We start from the raw sequence: 19,595 nt of genomic DNA, 5'->3' as shown, positions 1-19,595 counted from the left end.
GATATATAAAGGTGTACGATCAGCAGAACTCAAGATATATCGTTGTCTGGCGGGTATTTATCCATGCGTTTGACGCTAGTCTGCAAGAATTCTTTTTCCCTGTTTTCACAAGCGGCCTTGGACGGCTTTAGGCATAACAAATATGTCTCATTTCAGCATTCAGATACAGAAATTGCCTATAACTATTCATAGAAACAAACAACAACTGTCGTCCATTATATTTTTGTGGCATATTTAAAGGTCTCTCAGAGCCGCAACCTTGGAGCCACGGTTTGGAATCACTGCTCTTGATGCTCTCATGTTTTGCGTCCATATTACAAGGGATAAATGTTATTTGTGTAGCTTGTGTTGTATGTGTATTTTACTATTTTACTAATCCCAGGAAATCCTGGGATTGAGAAGCGAAAATCCCGGGAAATCCTGATCCCGGGATTTCAAATTTGATCCCGAAGTCCCAACCCTATATCTGTTATCGAAGCCATCACAAATTACTTGCTGTATTCAGTTGCCCAACCGTGCAATCGCGTGTTTCGTATTTATCCGCATGTCGTCAAATTGTCTATACTCTGATGACAAGCTCGGTGAACATTGTCCGGGCTATTTTCTATCAGATTCGGACGATTGAATACTCTGTATATTACGGCGTCTTGTGGCTTGCTGCACACTTGTAATGAGACACCTTGACACGTTTATCACAGGTGACAGCGAATTCTACAAATCGAACATCGATTCGAGACAACGGGCTTTGGCCGAGCTGAAGACCTCCGTCGAAAAGCAGCAGTCGGAGTCGGCGTCTCGACTGGTCGAGTTCAAGAAGTTGAATATTCAGTTGAACGTACGTGTCAGTTAGGGTTGTTCAAATAGGAATATCACGTTTTCAATCTTGTTCATCTGCACAAGTTGAGTTAACAAACCGCGACATTACTAATCTGATGACTGATAAATTGACAAAAGGTCACAAACACTTGCACAGTCCTGATGCCACATCTTCTTGGTTTCTGAAATATCACCCTTCAACATATGTACATTCTGATTCGAACACTCTGTTCAGATTACAGTGCAATTTTGTCGGCCAAGCTGTTGCTAATCTTTCATATACTCGCAGGATTTGAGAGAGGAGCTGAATCGTCACAATCTGGAGGTGGAGGCGATGAACCGCGTCCAGCAGGACAAAGTGAGAGAGCTGCAGGAGGCGAGACGGGCGAAAGAGTCGTCGCTGATGCGGAAGGATTCGACTGAGAGGATAAAAATGCGACATAAAAGCGCGACGGAATCAATTCCAAAAGGATCTGTGCAGGAGAAGAAAGTGAGTTTTACCTAGGACATACTGAGTTGTTATTCACGTGTTACTTGATTTGCCGGTGGCTGGCTGGGAGAAATGCTGGTATTCAAAATTACATGACACAAACACTGGTATCCATGACTTCCCCGCTTGGCGCTCAGCATTACTGGGATAGCATGGATGGGGTGATGCAAGACTCAGACAGCCTTACAAGGCTGTATCTGCGTCGTTGTTGTCCAGCGGCATATGCACATCATGTACTCATGGTATGCATATGCACAGATCGTGTGTATGTATATCATGAGTCGGCGTATATGCCGCAAAAACATCAACGACAAACATACATAACGTCCTTTCCTTTCCATGGTTTGGGCAGGGCGGAATTGATGACCAATTTTTTTTCTCTGCTTACCAGAAAGACCGCGAACAGGGGATGTTTGGACCGGGCAAAAGTGTTGGCCTTTTTTTACAACAAATACCAGGATGTCTGGTCTATTGCGTAACACACCACCCCGTCCACCCCGTTGTCATAAAGCAGAGCCGGGCCAGCTTTTTGGCCACAGGCACACACTAAATATTGTATTGCGCAGGCCACCTCTGTGTTGATAGCTGAGGAAAGGTCATCACCTCCGTCCTGACCCACAGCCGGCCCTTGGTTGATACCACTTTGATACCACTTTCGCCATTTCAAACAAAGCCTGGCAGTTTTTTAGACCATTTGAAGTGACCCACTAAGTTCACGGGTCATGCAGTGCCCTGTCTCGGTTTTGCCATCCCTGTTGTAAAGTTTGTTGCCGAAATCAACCGCCAGCTTGATACAGTCTGTTCAAACGCTCGTCTGTCTGCTTTTCAGCTGCAGATTCAAGAACAGTTGCAGATGCGGTTCGAGTCGACGGAAAAGTCGAAAGGCGATGACCCGTTCGCGTCCGCCGGCCTCAAAGGCAACGACGATTTTTTCGGCAAGGCCCAATCGCAGAACTTTGCCGACGCGTTCCCATCGTCCACCAGCAAAAGTTCCGATCCGTTCGGGGATTTCGGCGGTCACAACGGCGCGGACCCTTTCGCGAATGCGTCCGTTTCCGAGGACGCGTTTGGGAGCGATCCCTTTGCCGACAATAAAGTATCTGGTGCGGTGGGCGCTTTCGGACAGGCCAAAATGCAAACTGAAGTTAAACCTTCTGAAATTGCGGCAAAGACCGGTGGGTTTGAGTGACGACGTTTAACTGCGAGCTTACGTTACTGAATAAATGGAGTCCATGGGGATGCTGGTACTTTCGCGTTGTCATTTTGTGCGGTCCAAAGATTTTTACCAAAAAGCATTGTTATTTTGCCTTATAGTCTCTACTTGATTGTGTTCCTGTGCTTGGCAATCGAGTACCAAAATTATGGGCTCCTTATTATTTTATGAGTGAAGACTGTCGTGACAATAGTTTCTTGCCACTACAATAGCTTTTTGCCACGGCTTGAGCATTGAAACCTCGATACGTGGTAGGGTAGCATATCGTTTAGTACATGCATCAAAAGTTCACCCACATACAAATCACAGTGACATATTACTGTCAGCAAATTTGAATTGTTTTATATAAACGACTGTAAGTGGCATTGGATTTTGGTAGCATAAAAAGTATGTGTTCGGACACTTCAAGTCCTTCGAACTGTTATGACATAATATTGATTGGTATTCAACTCGGAAGTGTCATATTCATATATATGCGCCAGAGTCTTACTTTTTTCGCCTATTTTTGCAGAAGAAGAGATCAAAAGGGAAAACGTCAAAAAGCAAATCGCTGAAATGCAACAGAAACGTCTAGAGCAAAAGAGACTTCAACAAAACTCTGCCCCGAAACCGGTAGCAAAAGACTTTCGTCAAACGTCGCAAGGTAAAGAAGAACACGTTTTCTTCATACGATTGCGTTCTCACGAGTTATATTGGTGCAGAGAATTTGACGAAATTTCAAGCCCTGTACGATTTCAGCGCTCGCAACGCAGATGAATTAACGCTGAAAACGGGCGATATCGTCATGGTAAGATCCAATTTTTGTTGTGCTCACTTGTAACTGTACTGGTGTTGCTTGTTAGGTCAATGAGAAGGAAGAGACCGAGCCGGGATGGTACTCTGGTGCTGTCGGCAGCAGAAAAGGCCTGTTCCCTGCCAATTATGTTGAGAAAGTAGCAGACAATGAAAGTAATACTCCAAAAGGTAACACATGTGTTTCGTTCACAGCATGTTATGAATTTCTCGGCAATAATATTTAGGCGTACCCATTGGTACCAGACTCCCATATAACATTTACTTGACCGCTTCGTTTATGGTGATGGTATTTGTCACTTCTTGTTATTTTGATATTCAATGTCAGTATTATCATCATGTATCTAGATGCAAAAAGAGTTCCATTTCAAATTAGAAAATCTCATTCGTTCACAGCCAAGGCTGTGTCAACAAAAGAATTGCGTGTACTATCTAAAAATAGTACATTGAAGGCTCTCTCGTTCCAAATTTCATGCTGATGACGTCATATTTTGTGATATGATTGCTGACATACAATGTTCTTTCAATTCTCCACTAGTTGCTGACAATTACCCCTGACGAGTGTAAGCCGAAAAAATTTGGGTTCATTTCAATATGAATATACTATTCAATTGTTTATTGAAGTTCTGTACCTCCAAGAAGTTCTTCGGTCTTATTAGAAAATCATGTAGCCTGTCACAGTAAATGCAAAAAGTACAAACCGTAATGCGCAGATTAATGCTATTTGATCAAATTGCCAGCAAGATACTTTTATGTATCAGAAAATGTTTGAATATTATCGATGCATTGTCTGAATATCAACTTTTCCATAATCACATATTGGAAGCAGGAGCTGTTACTGGCACTCAAATTATTTCTGCCTTGCCTTACTTTGTAACACTGATAATGTTTTCAGGTTTTCAAATTCCGCCGCCTACGATAAGAGAACCGAAACCATCATCGACATCCAACAGGTGTGTGTTGCAGATCTAGTATTTCGCGCTGTGTAGCTGGTTACTAACAAATTCAACGCTTTGCGACGTGTACTCTATTATTCGGTTCAGTTCAAATAGCGCAAACGCAGACGCGATACATTCAAAGGACAAATCTGCGTTCACTTTAACCGGGGCTGGCAGGCATATGGACAGCTCTCCTATACCCGGACAGGTACGAAATTTTTGGTGCCTTTTGTAGGTTTCATGGCAATTCCCATGGCAGAGACACCCGAAGAATTCCGTCGTGATTAGGATTTTCCGATATTTTTGTCACTGAATTTCAGCACCATATGTATCTGATAGGGTATTGTATTGCTGATATTTCGCAGGGCGAGAAAATCAATAATTTCAAGTGCCGAGCGTTGTATCCGTGGAAGGCGAAGAAGGAAAATCATCTCACTTTCGAGCAAGACGCAATCATAGAAGTCACCGAGCAGCAAGCGATGTGGTGGTTTGGCTCGACGAACGGAAAGGTTGGAAAGCTGCCTTTCTATTATTCTCGGGATTATTGCTGTGCGATAGAATTGTAGATAAGCTCGTAGCAGTATTGAGATGGATACTGGTATGGTGTGCATATATCGTTCTTTGTAATTGGACAAAAGAGTGAGGTCGTTTGCAACAACCATAGAGTCTGTTTTTCCAGACCGGTTGGTTTCCGAAATCTTACGTCCGACAAGTTTCTGCTGCTGACGGAAGAGCGACATTAAAGACCCCGGAACCCGTACCCAAGATCAAAGCCCCCGCTCCGAACGCTCCCGGAAAACAACCAGAAAAAGGTATTCACGATCCACGCTTGTCTCAGCATGCTCACCCTTAAATCGATATAAGAAAATCTGATGGCCAAAGCTACCCAGGATAACTTTGAACAGTGGAAAATGTGACGTCAACTATATTTGTTATGACCTGCCTGATGGCTTTTTAAAAGGATTGAGAAGTGATTTTGGATAATCTTAGCTCCATAACCCAAGAAAAACACAAAACTTGTCTCCTCTGCACTATAGCATTTCCAAGATATAAAGCGAAATTGTTGTCCCGTATGTACCTTATTGAGAATTACATTCCCGTGAAATAGTGATGAACCCTAAGCAGCATTGTCTCAAAACGCAATGGAATATGATAGGTTTAAAATAATACCGAATCATCAAATCATCTTTCAACGTCGTCCAACCTCTTATGACGCCACACTGACTGATACTGGAATACTCTACTCGAAGCCTAATACCCCATTCAGAATCGAAACACGTCGCTACTCTATTTTATAAAGTCACTAAAATGTAGCGCTTGCGCAGAGTACATCGCGACATACGCTTTCTCGAGTCAAGAGCCCGGCGACCTCAGCTTCGAAGCCGGTGAAGTGATCCGAGTCACGGAGAAGGATGGTGATTGGTGGAAAGGAACGGTCGGAAACCGCACCGGTATTTTCCCGGCCAATTACGTCTCGCCAAAGCCCGAGGTAATTCATACTCGGGGGTTTGTTGGGAAGTTGAATGTCATATGGTTGTTCATTTCCAGGCCGCGACGCCGACCTCTGCATCTGCCGCTCCGACTCGAGAAATTGCCGACGTCGTGGCAGCGTACGATGCGTCCGATGCGAACCAGCTATCTTTAAAAGTCGGACAGCTCGTGCTGGTGCGGAAAAAAAGCGACGCGGGCTGGTGGGAAGGCGAATTGCAGGTATTTTGTTCGGTGTGAAGTTTTTGGAGTTGGGCGCAGATGCATAACCCGTCGCCTATGAGATTAAAATATTGGTGGATAATAAGTAGGCTGTGTTTGATTACGGGTTGGGTTATGTCGTCTGGCAGAATTGTTAAATAAAGCTAGGTAAATGCCAAATATCTACTATTAGAGCGACTTGTTAAGCTTTTATTATCACCAATTCCTTATAGTCGCTTGTATGTGGTGACAAAATTACAATACTATCGATTAGTCGTGTGCCCAGCAGTGAAAAGAGAGGTTTGCAATTTTTTCAAATTTACCAAGTACCATCCATCCCAGGTGTCAAACAACTGATAGAAGTATCAAGTAGGATGTAAATGACCAAGTGTGGAAGTATCACCCTAAACAACCCTAATTTGACCCAAATATGGCAACTTTAAAATACATGTTTAAATTTTTGTCAATTTCCACCTGAGCGATCACAGAAATAGCACTTTCTGAACGGTAATATCTTTTGTTCTAGTAGACCAATTTTGATAAAATTTATGTTTCTCAAATCAGAAAATAAGGTTTCGTAAGCATATCAATTCCCATGACTTTCCAAGATGGTGGCTTACGCGGCTTGGATCAACTGACGTAGAATCCTCATTTATTAGGCTCAGGGATATACACATTAAGGTATGCTTCAAGCTTCCTTATGTTTATGGACTTGAGTATCCATCATATGTAATGCCGTTAAAAGAGATGCAATAATTTCATATGCACATCAGATTACCAATATGCAATGCAACTGTCAAATTAGAATCGATCGCTCCATTTGCCGTACGAATGAATACACATTTCAGCAGGAGATCGTGACATGTCTCCAGCTCAGAATGAGGCAATTGGAAAATGTTCAGCTTTTCCCAATTAGATAAGATTTAGAATTATGGTTACACCGTTTTTCCAAGTTGGAGTAGAATTGAAATTATAGCTAAAAATTTTTTTTACAAATTAGATTAGAATTAGAATTGCTGAATTTCGGAAACTTTGAAATTGAATTACATTCCGAATTGGATAGGAGTACAACAAAAAATCAAGTTCACTTCATATCAAATTAGGGTTCATCCTCATAAGCGTGAGAATCGCAAATGTCTGTACAGCAGCATAACTTTACTATGTCAAACTGGCTAAAGTGTCACTTGTGTAAATTATACGGTGACATACAGTTTTTTTGTGTATATGTAGCTGACCAAGCCTCTTGAATGAATAATATCGTTGTGATTGTCTGTTTTGAACTATCAGTGCAAATTTGAATGAAAATCTGTCCGCTTCTTATGTTGAATGTGTTTAATTTGTAGGCCCGCGGCAAGAAGAAACAGGTGGGTTGGTTCCCTGCCAATTATGTCAAGCTACGTACTCCTAACCAACCTAAGCCTAAGGTAAGCCACATGAGCTGCGATAGCCCGTCGACACGATTCAATTCAATTGTATTCGAATTACAGGCGATATGCCGCGTCATGGCCATGTACGATTACGCAGCGCAGAACGATGACGAGATATCGTTCAGTCGCGGCTCCGTGATTAGCGTCGTCGATAAAACCGATGCCGATTGGTGGAAAGGCAGCGCCGAGGCGAACCCTGATGCTTACGGGTTGTTTCCGAAGAACTACGTCAAGGAAATGACGCATTCCGAGTCTGGATCGAATTTATGTGAGTGTTTCTTTGGTTTTTAGCGAGGTTTGGGATCGGATTATTTGTATAGTTTCATTTCATGGGATCCTTTGGTGTGGGATGAGGCGGTTAGTGTCAAAGTGATGCTTGTAATTTTTCGGAGTATTTGTGCAACTTACTAGTGACAGTAGTTTTGGGATAATTTTGCATAACTTTGAAATTGTCGTAGGAGCCACGTGAAATAGCCCGCAGTATCCGAATATATTTTCCAACATTGTTCCTATTTGTATCGTCATTAGTGATTTTGCATTAGTCACCAAGAAACAATTTGCCGGTAGCCGGCTGGCTACGTGGTGTTTTTCTAGGAAATTTTGCTTCATTTTTCAAAATTGTAAAACACAACCTCAATGGGATGCGAAACCAACAACCAACCGGGAATTAGCTTGTGCCCCTGTTATTATTCAATTGAAGACACTATCCTTTTGCAAAAATAAGGTTAAGAGTCTTCCTAGTGTAGATGAAAGTTTGTATCCTTTCGGCAGGTGATCGGATCATTCTTGGCCACAGTTTTTATTTGGTTGTCCCAGCTTGTGCTAGTGCTTGCATAGTTAGCATGGTGTGCCGCTATGTACGTCTTTGTGTTAGCCTGTTGACGATATTTCCAACAAGCGGTTTGCTGTTGCATTTTGAAGCTTGTGTTAAGAAATTTGCTTGTGATGGATGCCCGTGATGCTGGTCGCGCTATTACTGTATGTTGTGGCCGTGGATGAAATTAATTTGAATGTGACAGATTAGATTATGGATTTGTGGGTATCCAACGTAATTTTTGCGGTACTGATCACAAGAATTGGAATATTGGCTTCGGCTTGATCTTGATTTCGTACCGAAAATGAATGAAGTTGCATGGTATTCGAAAACAGTTGTATGAGAGCGCACAGCAGAACAATGTAGGACATTCAAAACTTGAAAATATCGCACAAGTGACACATGAGCCAAAGTGCTAGCCCAGATGAAGAGCTCAGTTAATTGGATGAAATATGAGTTTTTCATGCTTTTAATCACGCGAGCACTACAAAATAACCTTGAGCTGCTTCAAATTCTGGTGGTTATTTGGATCCGGAAATTCGCGATCCAATTCAAGATTGAATCAATTTTGAATGATTTGCGTACGTAGCAAGCTACTTCCACCGAGAGTGGTCATGATGTCTTATGCTGGAAGTTGACCTATCCGGTCCGGCGGTCCGCATTAACTTCTTTTGACAAACCACAAAAATAATATTGACAATCGAATTTCATGAATTAGCGCCTACCTATGTGTTGAAGATTGTCTTTTACCATTATATCCTTCAATGAACGTTTCCCATTTTGCTAAATGGTGCGATGCTGTGATAATAATCGATAGTTGAATCATATGTACAAAGGATCCTAATTTTTCATGGCTCATTGCTCATTTTGACCGGTTAGAAAATTTACTATTGAATTTGGCACCTGTCGCCCCCTAATCTTAATCCTAACGGACCCCTTTATCCTAATACATCAATACATACATACACCAGATGCCGAATTCATTGGTAACCGTTTTCATACCAGCTATAAAAGCAGCGACTCCACTCATGCACTGCCGTGTCCCGCGTTCCCAGACTTGGTGTAACGCCGCCCGTCTGACATGTTCCTTCTCTTCAGCGCAATGGCCGGGTTAATCAGCAATGACGAATGAATGATTGGAATGATTACTTATTGAAAGTTCGATTGTAATTTGCATTTGAAATCGCGAGCCTGCGCAACGGACAGTGCCAAGGACGCCAACGGAATGCCATCTCTCTATAAGGACATGAATTTTGCCTTCGTTTTTCTTTCTCCTTTAATAGCATATATTGATGATATTCTATCACTTCTGCTGCTAGCATGTTACGGCCGCTTTTATTTCGGTGATCATTAGATTTTTAGTTATCTTGTAACGGTGTTATTTTCCGTTGTTTGTCGTCAATCCTACAGCTACCGCAATAATTTATATAGTTTGCTGCAAGTCGTTTGTAAATTTCCGATTCTAGGTTTGAAAGTTTATCGTAATGTGGGTGGCTCGTTGATATACATTTCAGGAGTCGATGCATCATGTAAATACACTAGATTGCATGAATACGATAATTTGAGTTCCCATTAGCCAAATTATCTGAATGTCAATGTAGTTAGTTGTGGTCTCACACCGATGCAATCCAAGTGGCTCAATGTACCTTGCCATTTCTTATTTCTGCTGTTAGGAAGGATGTCGTGTTACTTCTAGAAAAAGCGTGGTGAATGGTATGGTCGAATCTTTTCAGTATTTGTATGTCGGTATACTCTCTTATATGCTAAGTCGGCAGAAGTGGTAGCGTTGTTTTCTTTTTCTTGTTCTTGTCCTTGAAAGATGGCATTTCGGAGGGTACCTGGGATCTGTGACCTTGTTGACTGCATGCATATTGAATGGTAGACTCGTAAATGGTAACGCCAAATCACGTCCGATTACCTCACTCTTGCCACAAACACTGACGCTTGAGTAACGACCGCTACCACTTCTCGCCTTGGCAGATTAGAGGGATGCAGTGTTTACACACGTCGATTTTTGAATGCACTAACATCATCGTATCTACCAAATAATAAATGATGTATTATGGACTTCAACTGCCGGACCTCTGCTCAGTTTGGTATTGGATGGGGAGTTTATGGATTGAGATGCATCGAAGACCGTTAATGCTGCTGAAATGGGGCTGTATTGAGTTTATTGTGATATTTTTTGTATTTTCAGTTGATATCTGTAAATACATGTAGTGGAACCAAGAAAATAAAAATAAAATTACTTCTAATTTTCAAAAACTTTTTTTCAATTTGCCTTTTTCAAGCTTCTCCATTTCACACATGAACCTGAATTCGCTTTGAATTCTAAAGAAGCAAAAACTGTTTGCAAACTCGATTACATAGATCATAGTTGACTGTTTGGGACAACTTCGATTGGTAAAATTTCATTTCTGGTCCTGTGAACCTTTAAAAATCACAATTAACCCAAAATATAGGCCTAATTATGCAACTCAAAACCAAGTATAGGTATTGTATGTGGTTATGTTGAAGTTTCTGCAAGGAAAAATCTGTTGATAACTTGATTTTAATTGTTCAGTTGCTTTTGTAGTGAGAACTGCAATTTTGCTCCTTGCTAGCGTCTATTATACTGCCAAATTTAGGCTAAATTGTACTGTCGAAATTTAATGAATTTTCTTCAAATAGTCTTATTAACTGGTCTTCCACAAGCTGTATGCCACCTTAAAACAGTTTGGTGCAACAGTGAACTATGAACTCTATTACTACATGGATGAAGAAAAATATGTTCCGAGTATCCAAATTTAGAATTTCATGTTAGATTTCTCTAATTGATCGGCAGGTGTTCCTCTTCTTCCATTTTACAATTGAGATGTCAAATTCAAAATTGTTAGGACGGTAAGGAAGTTGACATGAACCAGCGGTTGAGAACCACTGCTTTAGAGCTACAACATTTCCTTATTTGCATGATTTGGTATTCGAATCATTTGGCAATCAACGAGCATTCCCGTGTTCCCTGATCTGAGAATCAATTGAAGTTTTTTATACATGTGATGGTAAGTCGAACCATTGTACTGGACTGAGTGCTTGTTTATACACGTCGTCCATACGTAAACGGTATGTTATTTCTGCAAAGGGACTACGTAATAACCTTGAAGTTCAGCATTCGGCGACCGTAAATGCAGTGTTTATATCGTAAAGAATTGGAGTATACTACGGTTGAGATGAGGGCTTTAGGTGGTGTCGGTCATGATTCCGATTTAATGCTGATCTGAAGACAAGAATGATTGGTTTGTATTCTCAAAACTTTTCAAGGGACGGCAGAGCAAAAGGCCATGAATCCTCAGGAAATTCGACGCCAACAGCATATCCACGAACTGATTGCTTCGGAGGAAACATATTTAAAGGTAGGTTGTCATTACAATTTACATAATAATTGGGGCCCCTTGCGTCTAACCATAGGAGGTCGAATAATTCAGCATTAGGACTCGAGTAGAAGTAATGCTTGTAATTTGTACTCGAATACAAGTGGAGACAGCTGTTACCAAGACCTGCCTAAAACTACTTGAGGTAGAAGTAGACAACAACTGGTTAGAAAATTATCCAAGTAAATTGGATCAGAGGTGTCTCGTACGGATGATGCATCTTTCGACAATGCAAAATTACTGAAGACTAAGACGACTCATTTTTGACAAGTCAAAAAAGGCAAAATTTTGTCGAAATTAACTACGAAGTCTCAATTATTTTGCACACTGCATTTCAGTGTCGTAGAGGTTGGACTTATCCTTTGACATTCTGCACCTTGTAGCCTACTTTATGGGCATACTGTTGTTGATTGTCTACTCATTGTGAATCATAAACCATCGAATGAAACAAATCTGTTGACATGGCGTGATGATCAACACACAGAAAATGGGTAAAATATTTAGGTCTGAACAATGTTCCCTCTAATTTTTGACGAGTCTGCATGAACTCGCCAATTCGCTGCGCGGTCTGTCTCTTTGACAACAGTGGGTAACGACAAAAAAAAGTCATCACTTCGGATTTTTTGTGCGCAGAGACCGTGTGAGCACTGCGCAATGGCGCACGTGCTCAGCTTAGAGGAAACATTTGCTCTGAAGATTTTACAATCTCGCGCAGATATCTCAAATCTGAATCTGAAACTTTACTATGTGGCGGACATTGGTTCTTATAGCACAGCGGCTCTCAACGTGTGGGTGGTACTTGCGATGTTAACAAAACTCAGATTTGGATGATGGTCTAAAAATTGCAATGTACACAACATTGTCGATTGAAGCAACGATTGTGTTACTTGCGCTCCATCCGTATGCACTGAACTTCAATGCTGTCGGCAAACAAGTGCTATTGAACGTTTTTTCTCTATTCCTGCCAAGCTACTTCATAAGGACAGACAATTCCGACCCGAAATGTAGAAAAGTGCTACAATTCTAACATTATATCCAATGATCCCTACTTAAAACACTTGCGGGCAAAATTTTGTCAAAATTAAGTTTTGTAATGTCAAAATTTTACTTCTTTGGAGCAAAATCTTCTGTTTTTTTGGGTCAAGAAATCATCGCCCAAATGATGACGCAAAGCAGTAGATCAATTTTTATAAATATAGTTTGTTATCATAATACTGTTGGGCAAGTTGATATGATAATTTCACTCACAAATGTGATGCAAGACGATCTCAAACCTTGAAGTAGTTTTCCGTCAAAAAGTAGATTTGCAAGCAGCGTGGAAGTATAACCACCTGGACAAGTAGTCCAAGTTGGCAAAACGTTCTTGGATAGTCTGTAAACGTAGAAGTAGCCTACTTTGCTATTGACCACCTTCACATCTAACAAGCTGGAAAAGTGCCCCTTCATCGCTGCAGTTTAAGACCCCGTGTTCTTATCGGATATAATAGAGTTTTAGAATTCCTGCTATGCACGCGTCGATCCAATTTAAGCCGTTGCGTTGTCTTTATAGGACTTGGAAATGGCAGACTCTGGATTTCAAACGCCTCTGAGGAAGCAGAAGCTGCTCACCGACCAAGAAATGAGCACGTTGTTCGCGAATTGGGACGAGCTGATCACATGCAGTGATAAGCTTGTCAAGTATGTCTCACCCTATGTTATTGTACTTGATTTTGCTTTTTTTTCAGCGACTACGTGTCCACGGGCTCCTGAACAGAAGCTCGTAAGGCTCTGTAAGGTGTTAGTGTATACTGCATAGGCCTGGTCAGGATAAAAATTGTGGAGAGCAGCAAAAATTTAGGGTTGTAAATATTTTTCAAAAATAATATGAAGTCACAAATCCATTGTCGCGTAATGAGTGCTGCCGCCATCATGATCCTGGGTTATGGTGACTGTTGTTGCTGCTATAGCTAAATTATCAATAAACTCATAAATTCATCTTCTCTGGCACAGTATGGTAAGGCATTCGTAACCCGCAGATAGCACCAATTTGCACTTGTCGAGAACGGCTGCTGCACTCTATTGAGAATATCTTGATATGCCACATCATCCGTTATGGAGTTTACATGGAAATATTGTTGTCCGCCACAATACCCGGCTACTGGGAAAACTGACCTCGACTGTGTCAATTGGCCCGCGCACAACAATCTAATCGCCAGATTACATATTTCATCCGATCAAGACACACAATCTGCAATGCGATACACGAGACACATTGCGATGCAATGAACAGATGGGAAGATGCCGAAACGACATCCATTTAGGCCTAGTGCACGAAGTCACAGTTTTTCGATGTTAATCTCTATTTGGCGGTATTTTAGGCATAGACGCTCTTGCTTGCTCTTTCCATTCGGTTCTTTTTGAGTAAGCTCTTCAAGTCTTCAACCAGTCTTTTTCTCGGCTTACAACGACACTGGGGAAGAGGAGCCCAGATGGACCTTCGACGCGGAATTGAATCCAGATCGCCTGCTCAGTTACTAGTTGGCACCGGATGTACCACTACGCTAACTCGCACGCATAATGGTTGTCAAATATCACCATCTGGTGTTATATACTGCACCCAAAAGAGGGGAATCTGTTCTCTCTCTCTCTCTCTCTCTCTCTCTCTCTCGATTCAAATCCAAGACATGTTTTTGCTGTAACTATGAATGAGCGACCTGTGTATTAGAACGCAGTTGCATCTTCTTTTTTGCTCCTGAGAAGCATTTATATGTAGCCCGATTTTCATTGACAGGGCTTTTCGCGTCAGGAAGAAGCACAGCGGAGACGGCGGTCCCGGCGCTATCGTTTCCCTTATAGGCGACGTGCTTTGCCAACACATTCCACAGCTGCAACCCTACATTCGGTTCTGCAGTTGCCAACTGAACGCGTCCAGCCTGCTTCAAGAAAAAATCAACAACGACGCGCAGTTCAAAAAGTTTGTGAAGGTGAGATTTCCAAAGATGTGCCTTGTTGAAAATACTCGGAATAGAATGACCGAGATGCTATCACATGAGGTCAGCATGCGCATCAGCATCGCTTCACTAGCAATGATATCAAATGCTGCCTAAGTGTACTGAATTGTGTATCTCTCGTATGAGATGGCCCAATTTTAGCTGCAGTCCAACCGATATTACACTGCTGCAGATGGTATCGAGCATACATGATGACATCATTTGTCGTGTATCCGTCCCCTATCAGCTGCCATGAGTATGTGACCCCTCGGCCGAATCTAATTTATGTATTTACTTGCTTGGGTACTTTTAAAATCTTCATATTCTACTTCCGCTTGGAATAGATCTGACATATCCTGGAAATGGCAACTAATCTTGTCATTGAGTATAAATTTATGACATTTACTTCCACTTAGACCACCTCTGTATGGCATTGAGCTACTAATTCATGACAATCGAAATAGTTAATGTTGTATAAAACAGCCCATCGTAGGATTGCAGGAACTCTAATTATACATGTTTACAGTTCATATTTACATTTATATATGTATGAAATTATACACTTACACAGTTTCAATTCAGTCTAACGTCGTATATTTCAGCAATGCGAGAGCGGAAACAAATTCCGGGGGCTTCCCGTCAGCAGTTATTTGGTGAAACCCATGCAACGCATCACAAAGTATCCACTGCTAATAGAAAAGGTCCGTCTTCTGACGCAGCTCGCTAGTGCTAAGCCAATCAATTTCGTGTTCTCCTTTGTAGATTTTGAAATTCACCCCCCAAGATCATGCGGACCACAGCCATCTGAAGTTAGCTTTGGAGCGGGCCGAAGAGATTTGCTTCAACGTTAATGAAGGTGTCAGGGAGAAGGAGAACGCTGACAGGCTGGAGTGGCTGCAATCGCATATCAATATAGATCAATTAGATGTGAGTCGTATTCTTATCGGTATATGGGATATCTCCATTCCCCATCCGAATTTGGTTGTGGTTGTGAAAAAATATTTTGAAATCACAACTGATACTGTGAATTTCATTTTGATTTTATGGCTTCATTGCCATTTTCTTTCCAAAATCAAACACTATAAAATGTGTTCTGTTTCCAGTTTACTGCAGTTCAAAGTAAAGAAAGCCTTATTCATATTTGTGGATATTTGCGAAGATCAATTTTTAAAAACAAACTCAATTTTGATTAGACAATACTTAGTCACCGCTTCTTTCGGGGGCGTGGAATGCCTAGCCCGTTTCTGGTTCCGTATTCTCCTAATGTCATATTTACTGCAAAGTCTTCACTAGTTTAAGAAATATGTCATAACTAATATGCATATTATGTATATGGTTATTACAACTGTTGTCTGCCAATGTGGATACAAACTTGAAGATTTCCTTCATTAAAATTTTTCCGGTTACCAGTAATGAGTAATTATTCAGAAAAACTGGCCGCAGTCTGCTATGTGAAATTGAAATAAGTGTATTTGCGTATTCAGAAACTGGTCTTCAATTCCGCGACAAACTGCCTCGGCCAGCGAAGATTTCTCCACTGTGGAACTTTGTACAAACACAAGTCTAATAAGGAGCTGGTCGGCTTCCTGTTCAACGATTTTTTACTTCTAACCACTCCGACTAAACCACTGAACGCACCTGTAAACGACTTCATCTTCTCGTCGAAGACCAACTTTCAATTTCGCATCTATAAAATGGTAAGTGTACTCGCAGCGGTGTCGAACAACGTTCAAGATCCAGGTTCCTGTGATTCAGAAGTTCGATACCCTGCACATACGCAATTGGTCAGTATGACGGAACATCTTGCAACATGCTTCAGAGCAGGAAGGATAATATCAACTCTGGTCCCGGAATGGATTCACATCTTGTGTACCAGAACAGTCGAATGACTCTTATATGTTGTCTCTAAATCAATATCAGTTGCCTGCTTGTTCGGTGTGACTACGGCAGTGGTTCCCAACCTCTGGTCAGACCTACTCACTGTCTATTTAGGAAGCGGATGACTGGCAAAACATCATATCCTTTGAGACCCCCGAAAAAGGCAACCACCGCCAGATGGAAAACCACTGAACTTTAGTGCAATAAAATATCGTCGAATGCTATTTGACCGTCGCCGTAGCGATCTACTGTACCCTTCCTCATTACGTTCCCCGTCTATTTCAGCCTATTTTCTTGAACGAAGTCTTAATAAGACTGCCCACCGACCCCAGTCCCACCGGCGGCAACGACTCCACAGACGAGGACGTGCCCTTGTTTCACGTGTCTCACGTCGATCGCGTTTACACGCTGCGGGCCGAGAACATCAACGAGAGAACGGCGTGGACCACCAAGATTCGACAAGCCTCCCAGATTTACGTGGAGACCGAGAAAAAGAAAAGGGAGAAAGCTTATCAGGGTGGGTTTGCAATTGGTTAATACCGGTATGTACTAGTACTCGAGTCATCGTGCATGACTCAAGCTAAGTCATATGACTCGAGACTAGGCCGGCCAAGACAGACATTTCATTGTTAACTTCGAAGAAAGTTAAGTCTCCACATTATTGGTATTTTGTCTATCAGTCCTGATACATGGAAAATAGGGCCAGAAACCGTTACTTCTTGGGAAAATTGCTCTATCATGAATGCGAGCCATTCTATATTACTCGAGCAGAGTTGAAAAACTGGGCTGAACCAGATTGAACTGAAAACTGAACAGTGAACATAATGACTTGGACTCGGACTCGACCCTCAACTAGTTGACTTGGACTCGGACTTGACTCGATGGTGAATTGAAAACGACTCGACTTGACTCTAATCAAAACTATAAAAGTGAGATTGACTTCTGACTCTGAACCTTGCAACTTGTAGAGATTTGATTGTATATCAACAATCGTATCAGCATATACATCGCCACCGTCATGGAAATCGAGTCCACTTTTATCAAAATTCAGCAACCTATAATCTAAAAATAGTGCACTAAGCTTATTTCGACTGTTCACCCCAATCACTAGAATTATGCTGGTGATGTCATATTTCTTGATGCGATAGTTTGACTACCTGTACCCCTAACGAGTGTCTGCCGAAAAGATATGAGCATATTTCAATATGAATATATTATACAAATGTATACTGAAGTTCTGTACCTCCCTGAGTGCCAGGGTGAATGTTTCTGGAACAAAGATTATGCGTGATGCGTTGTCGACGATGAATTGTTTTGTTGCAGCTCGATCGCAACGTACGGCTGGTATCGGTCGGCTGATGGTTGTCATTGTGGAGGGGTGCAACTTGGTGAAAGGCGGCAGTGGCCGCAGCGATCCCTATTGCGAGGTTAACATGGGTGCTCAAAGCCACACTACTAAAACGATTCAGGTATGGTATTTACGTGCTAGGTTCTAAAATCCACAGGTGGTCGGTAACAAGTACTTCATTTGATTCTGTGCATTCAAGTAGGAGCCATGTTTGTAGACAGTTTTCACTACTACATAAGTCTTTTAGGAGTGAAATCGTCCCTGCGTCTTGTTAATGGAATCCATTAGTCCTTTTGTGAGGGAGAGACAGAGAGAGATATGGTATTATTTTTCGGTGGCACCATCGAGATGCTTTGACGACGGAGATGCGATACGGCCTTTGTAGAAAGGTCATCTAGTCTGCACCCCCATTTTTTTCTCCTCCATGCTATCCGTGATTGCTGAGCGCCTAGCAGGATAGCTGCGGATACCAATTTTCGAGTCTTTGGTCTGACCCGGCCGGGGATCGAACCTACCGATCAAGAAGCCGGATCCTTCACCATTACACTATCTCGCTGTGTTGTTGGCGAAGGTGCATCTACAATTCCTAATGTAGTGGTCTGCGATAAACTGCGAAAAGTATGGGAGTCCTTGGCTGAAGCTACTTTTGAAAGTACTTACTCAAGCATATGTAGCCTACACTACATACCTTTTATATTCTAACTCCACGCAAGGAGTTTTGACATGTCTTGGAAATCGATACTTTTACTATATATATGCAGAAATTTTGGCATTACTTCTTGAGCACCTTTGCTGGAATCTAGACCGATATGATTTGATACTATGCGGCGATTAGGTAAGGATTGACTGTGTTAGCGATCTGATTTGACCTTATACGCGGAGCATTGCACGTTATCAATTGAAAACATTTCCGTGTAGGACACTACGAACCCCAAATGGGGTACATCGATGCAGTTTTTCATCAAAGATATCATGGAGGATGTACTCTGCATATCTGTTTTTCAACGTGACATGTTCTCTCCTGATAGTGAGTGTTGCTTTTGATGGTATTTGGTGTCGTATGTCATTGCATGGCTGATTTTTTTTCAGATTTTTTGGGTAGGACTGAAATGCGAGTCGCCGATATACGAAAACAGATGAAATCAGGTAAAGGACCGCTGACCAGACGATTGCTGCTGCATGAGGTGGAGTCCGGGGAAGTGGTGGTCAAAGTCGACTTGCAGCTCTTTGATAAATCACGGGACTGAATATATCTGCAGTTATATCATGTTTATAGAATTATCTATTGTAGTCTGCAGTATGCGAGTTGAAACTGAATAAATCGACTGTATTGTCAATTCCTAGTTCATTTTACGCATGTCTTTGATATTTTGGAAGGAGTCTGTAGAGCTGGGCAAAATGATTCGAACTCGCACCTAGTGTACCCGAATCCTAGTTCCAACCCACCCCTAATTTAACACTGGACGTGGTCAGAGTAGTCAAGAAGGCTGCTCGAGAAGGAGTAACGACGCTAAAATCAGCTGACGAGGAAAAGTATTGCTTTCAGAAGCAATCTCGAACTACTTGAATAGAAGTACCATTAACTAACTTTGAATCTACTTTGAGTAGTTGTGAAAAACAGTCAATAAATACACTCTCATGGACTGTTGAAAGCTGGAGCAACTGAGCAAAGCGGACGGAGAAGAGAGGTGGTTTAGTTTTGCCGCATCCCAGGACGTATACATTTTCTGCTACATCGTTGGATGCAAATGATACCTAACTTCTGTCTGTAGGCGACCTGTTTCAAAAAATGTCATTGGATAGCGGTCTCCCTG

At 41.8% G+C, this 19,595-nt stretch overlaps 1 protein-coding gene across 2 annotated transcripts in view; it reads left to right on the top strand.

Moving 5' to 3' along the window:
- LOC145452798 (intersectin-1-like) overlaps positions 1-19,118 on the top strand; it is a 31,056-nt gene extending 11,938 nt beyond the window's left edge. Inside the window, exons 15-38 of one of the 2 annotated variants that reach the window (XM_080330940.1) lie at positions 699-835; positions 1,106-1,306; positions 2,136-2,481; positions 3,031-3,162; positions 3,221-3,306; positions 3,362-3,482; positions 4,207-4,264; positions 4,355-4,457; positions 4,615-4,758; positions 4,929-5,061; positions 5,575-5,738; positions 5,798-5,959; positions 7,282-7,362; positions 7,426-7,633; positions 11,477-11,568; positions 13,136-13,263; positions 14,357-14,549; positions 15,158-15,256; positions 15,318-15,482; positions 16,040-16,252; positions 16,719-16,950; positions 17,757-17,902; positions 18,700-18,808; positions 18,871-19,118. In XM_080330940.1, the coding sequence (XP_080187066.1) occupies positions 699-835; positions 1,106-1,306; positions 2,136-2,481; positions 3,031-3,162; positions 3,221-3,306; positions 3,362-3,482; positions 4,207-4,264; positions 4,355-4,457; positions 4,615-4,758; positions 4,929-5,061; positions 5,575-5,738; positions 5,798-5,959; positions 7,282-7,362; positions 7,426-7,633; positions 11,477-11,568; positions 13,136-13,263; positions 14,357-14,549; positions 15,158-15,256; positions 15,318-15,482; positions 16,040-16,252; positions 16,719-16,950; positions 17,757-17,902; positions 18,700-18,808; positions 18,871-19,028 (3,611 nt within the window). In that variant the 3' untranslated portion in view covers positions 19,029-19,118. Of the gene's footprint in view, positions 1-698; positions 836-1,105; positions 1,307-2,135; positions 2,482-3,030; positions 3,163-3,220; positions 3,307-3,361; positions 3,483-4,206; positions 4,265-4,354; positions 4,458-4,614; positions 4,759-4,928; positions 5,062-5,574; positions 5,739-5,797; positions 5,960-7,281; positions 7,634-11,476; positions 11,569-13,135; positions 13,264-14,356; positions 14,550-15,157; positions 15,257-15,317; positions 15,483-16,039; positions 16,253-16,718; positions 16,951-17,756; positions 17,903-18,699; positions 18,809-18,870 lie in introns of both variants that reach the window. The other variant, XM_080330939.1, reaches the window with a different exon arrangement.
- The last annotated feature ends 477 nt before the right edge of the window (positions 19,119-19,595 follow it).

The sequence above is a fragment of the Botryllus schlosseri genome, chromosome 12, assembly GCF_051294905.1.
Source record: "Botryllus schlosseri isolate E-star chromosome 12, Bs_hap1, whole genome shotgun sequence".
Taxonomy (NCBI): Eukaryota; Metazoa; Chordata; class Ascidiacea; order Stolidobranchia; family Styelidae; genus Botryllus; species Botryllus schlosseri.
This window is presented reverse-complemented; position numbering and strand designations above follow the sequence as displayed.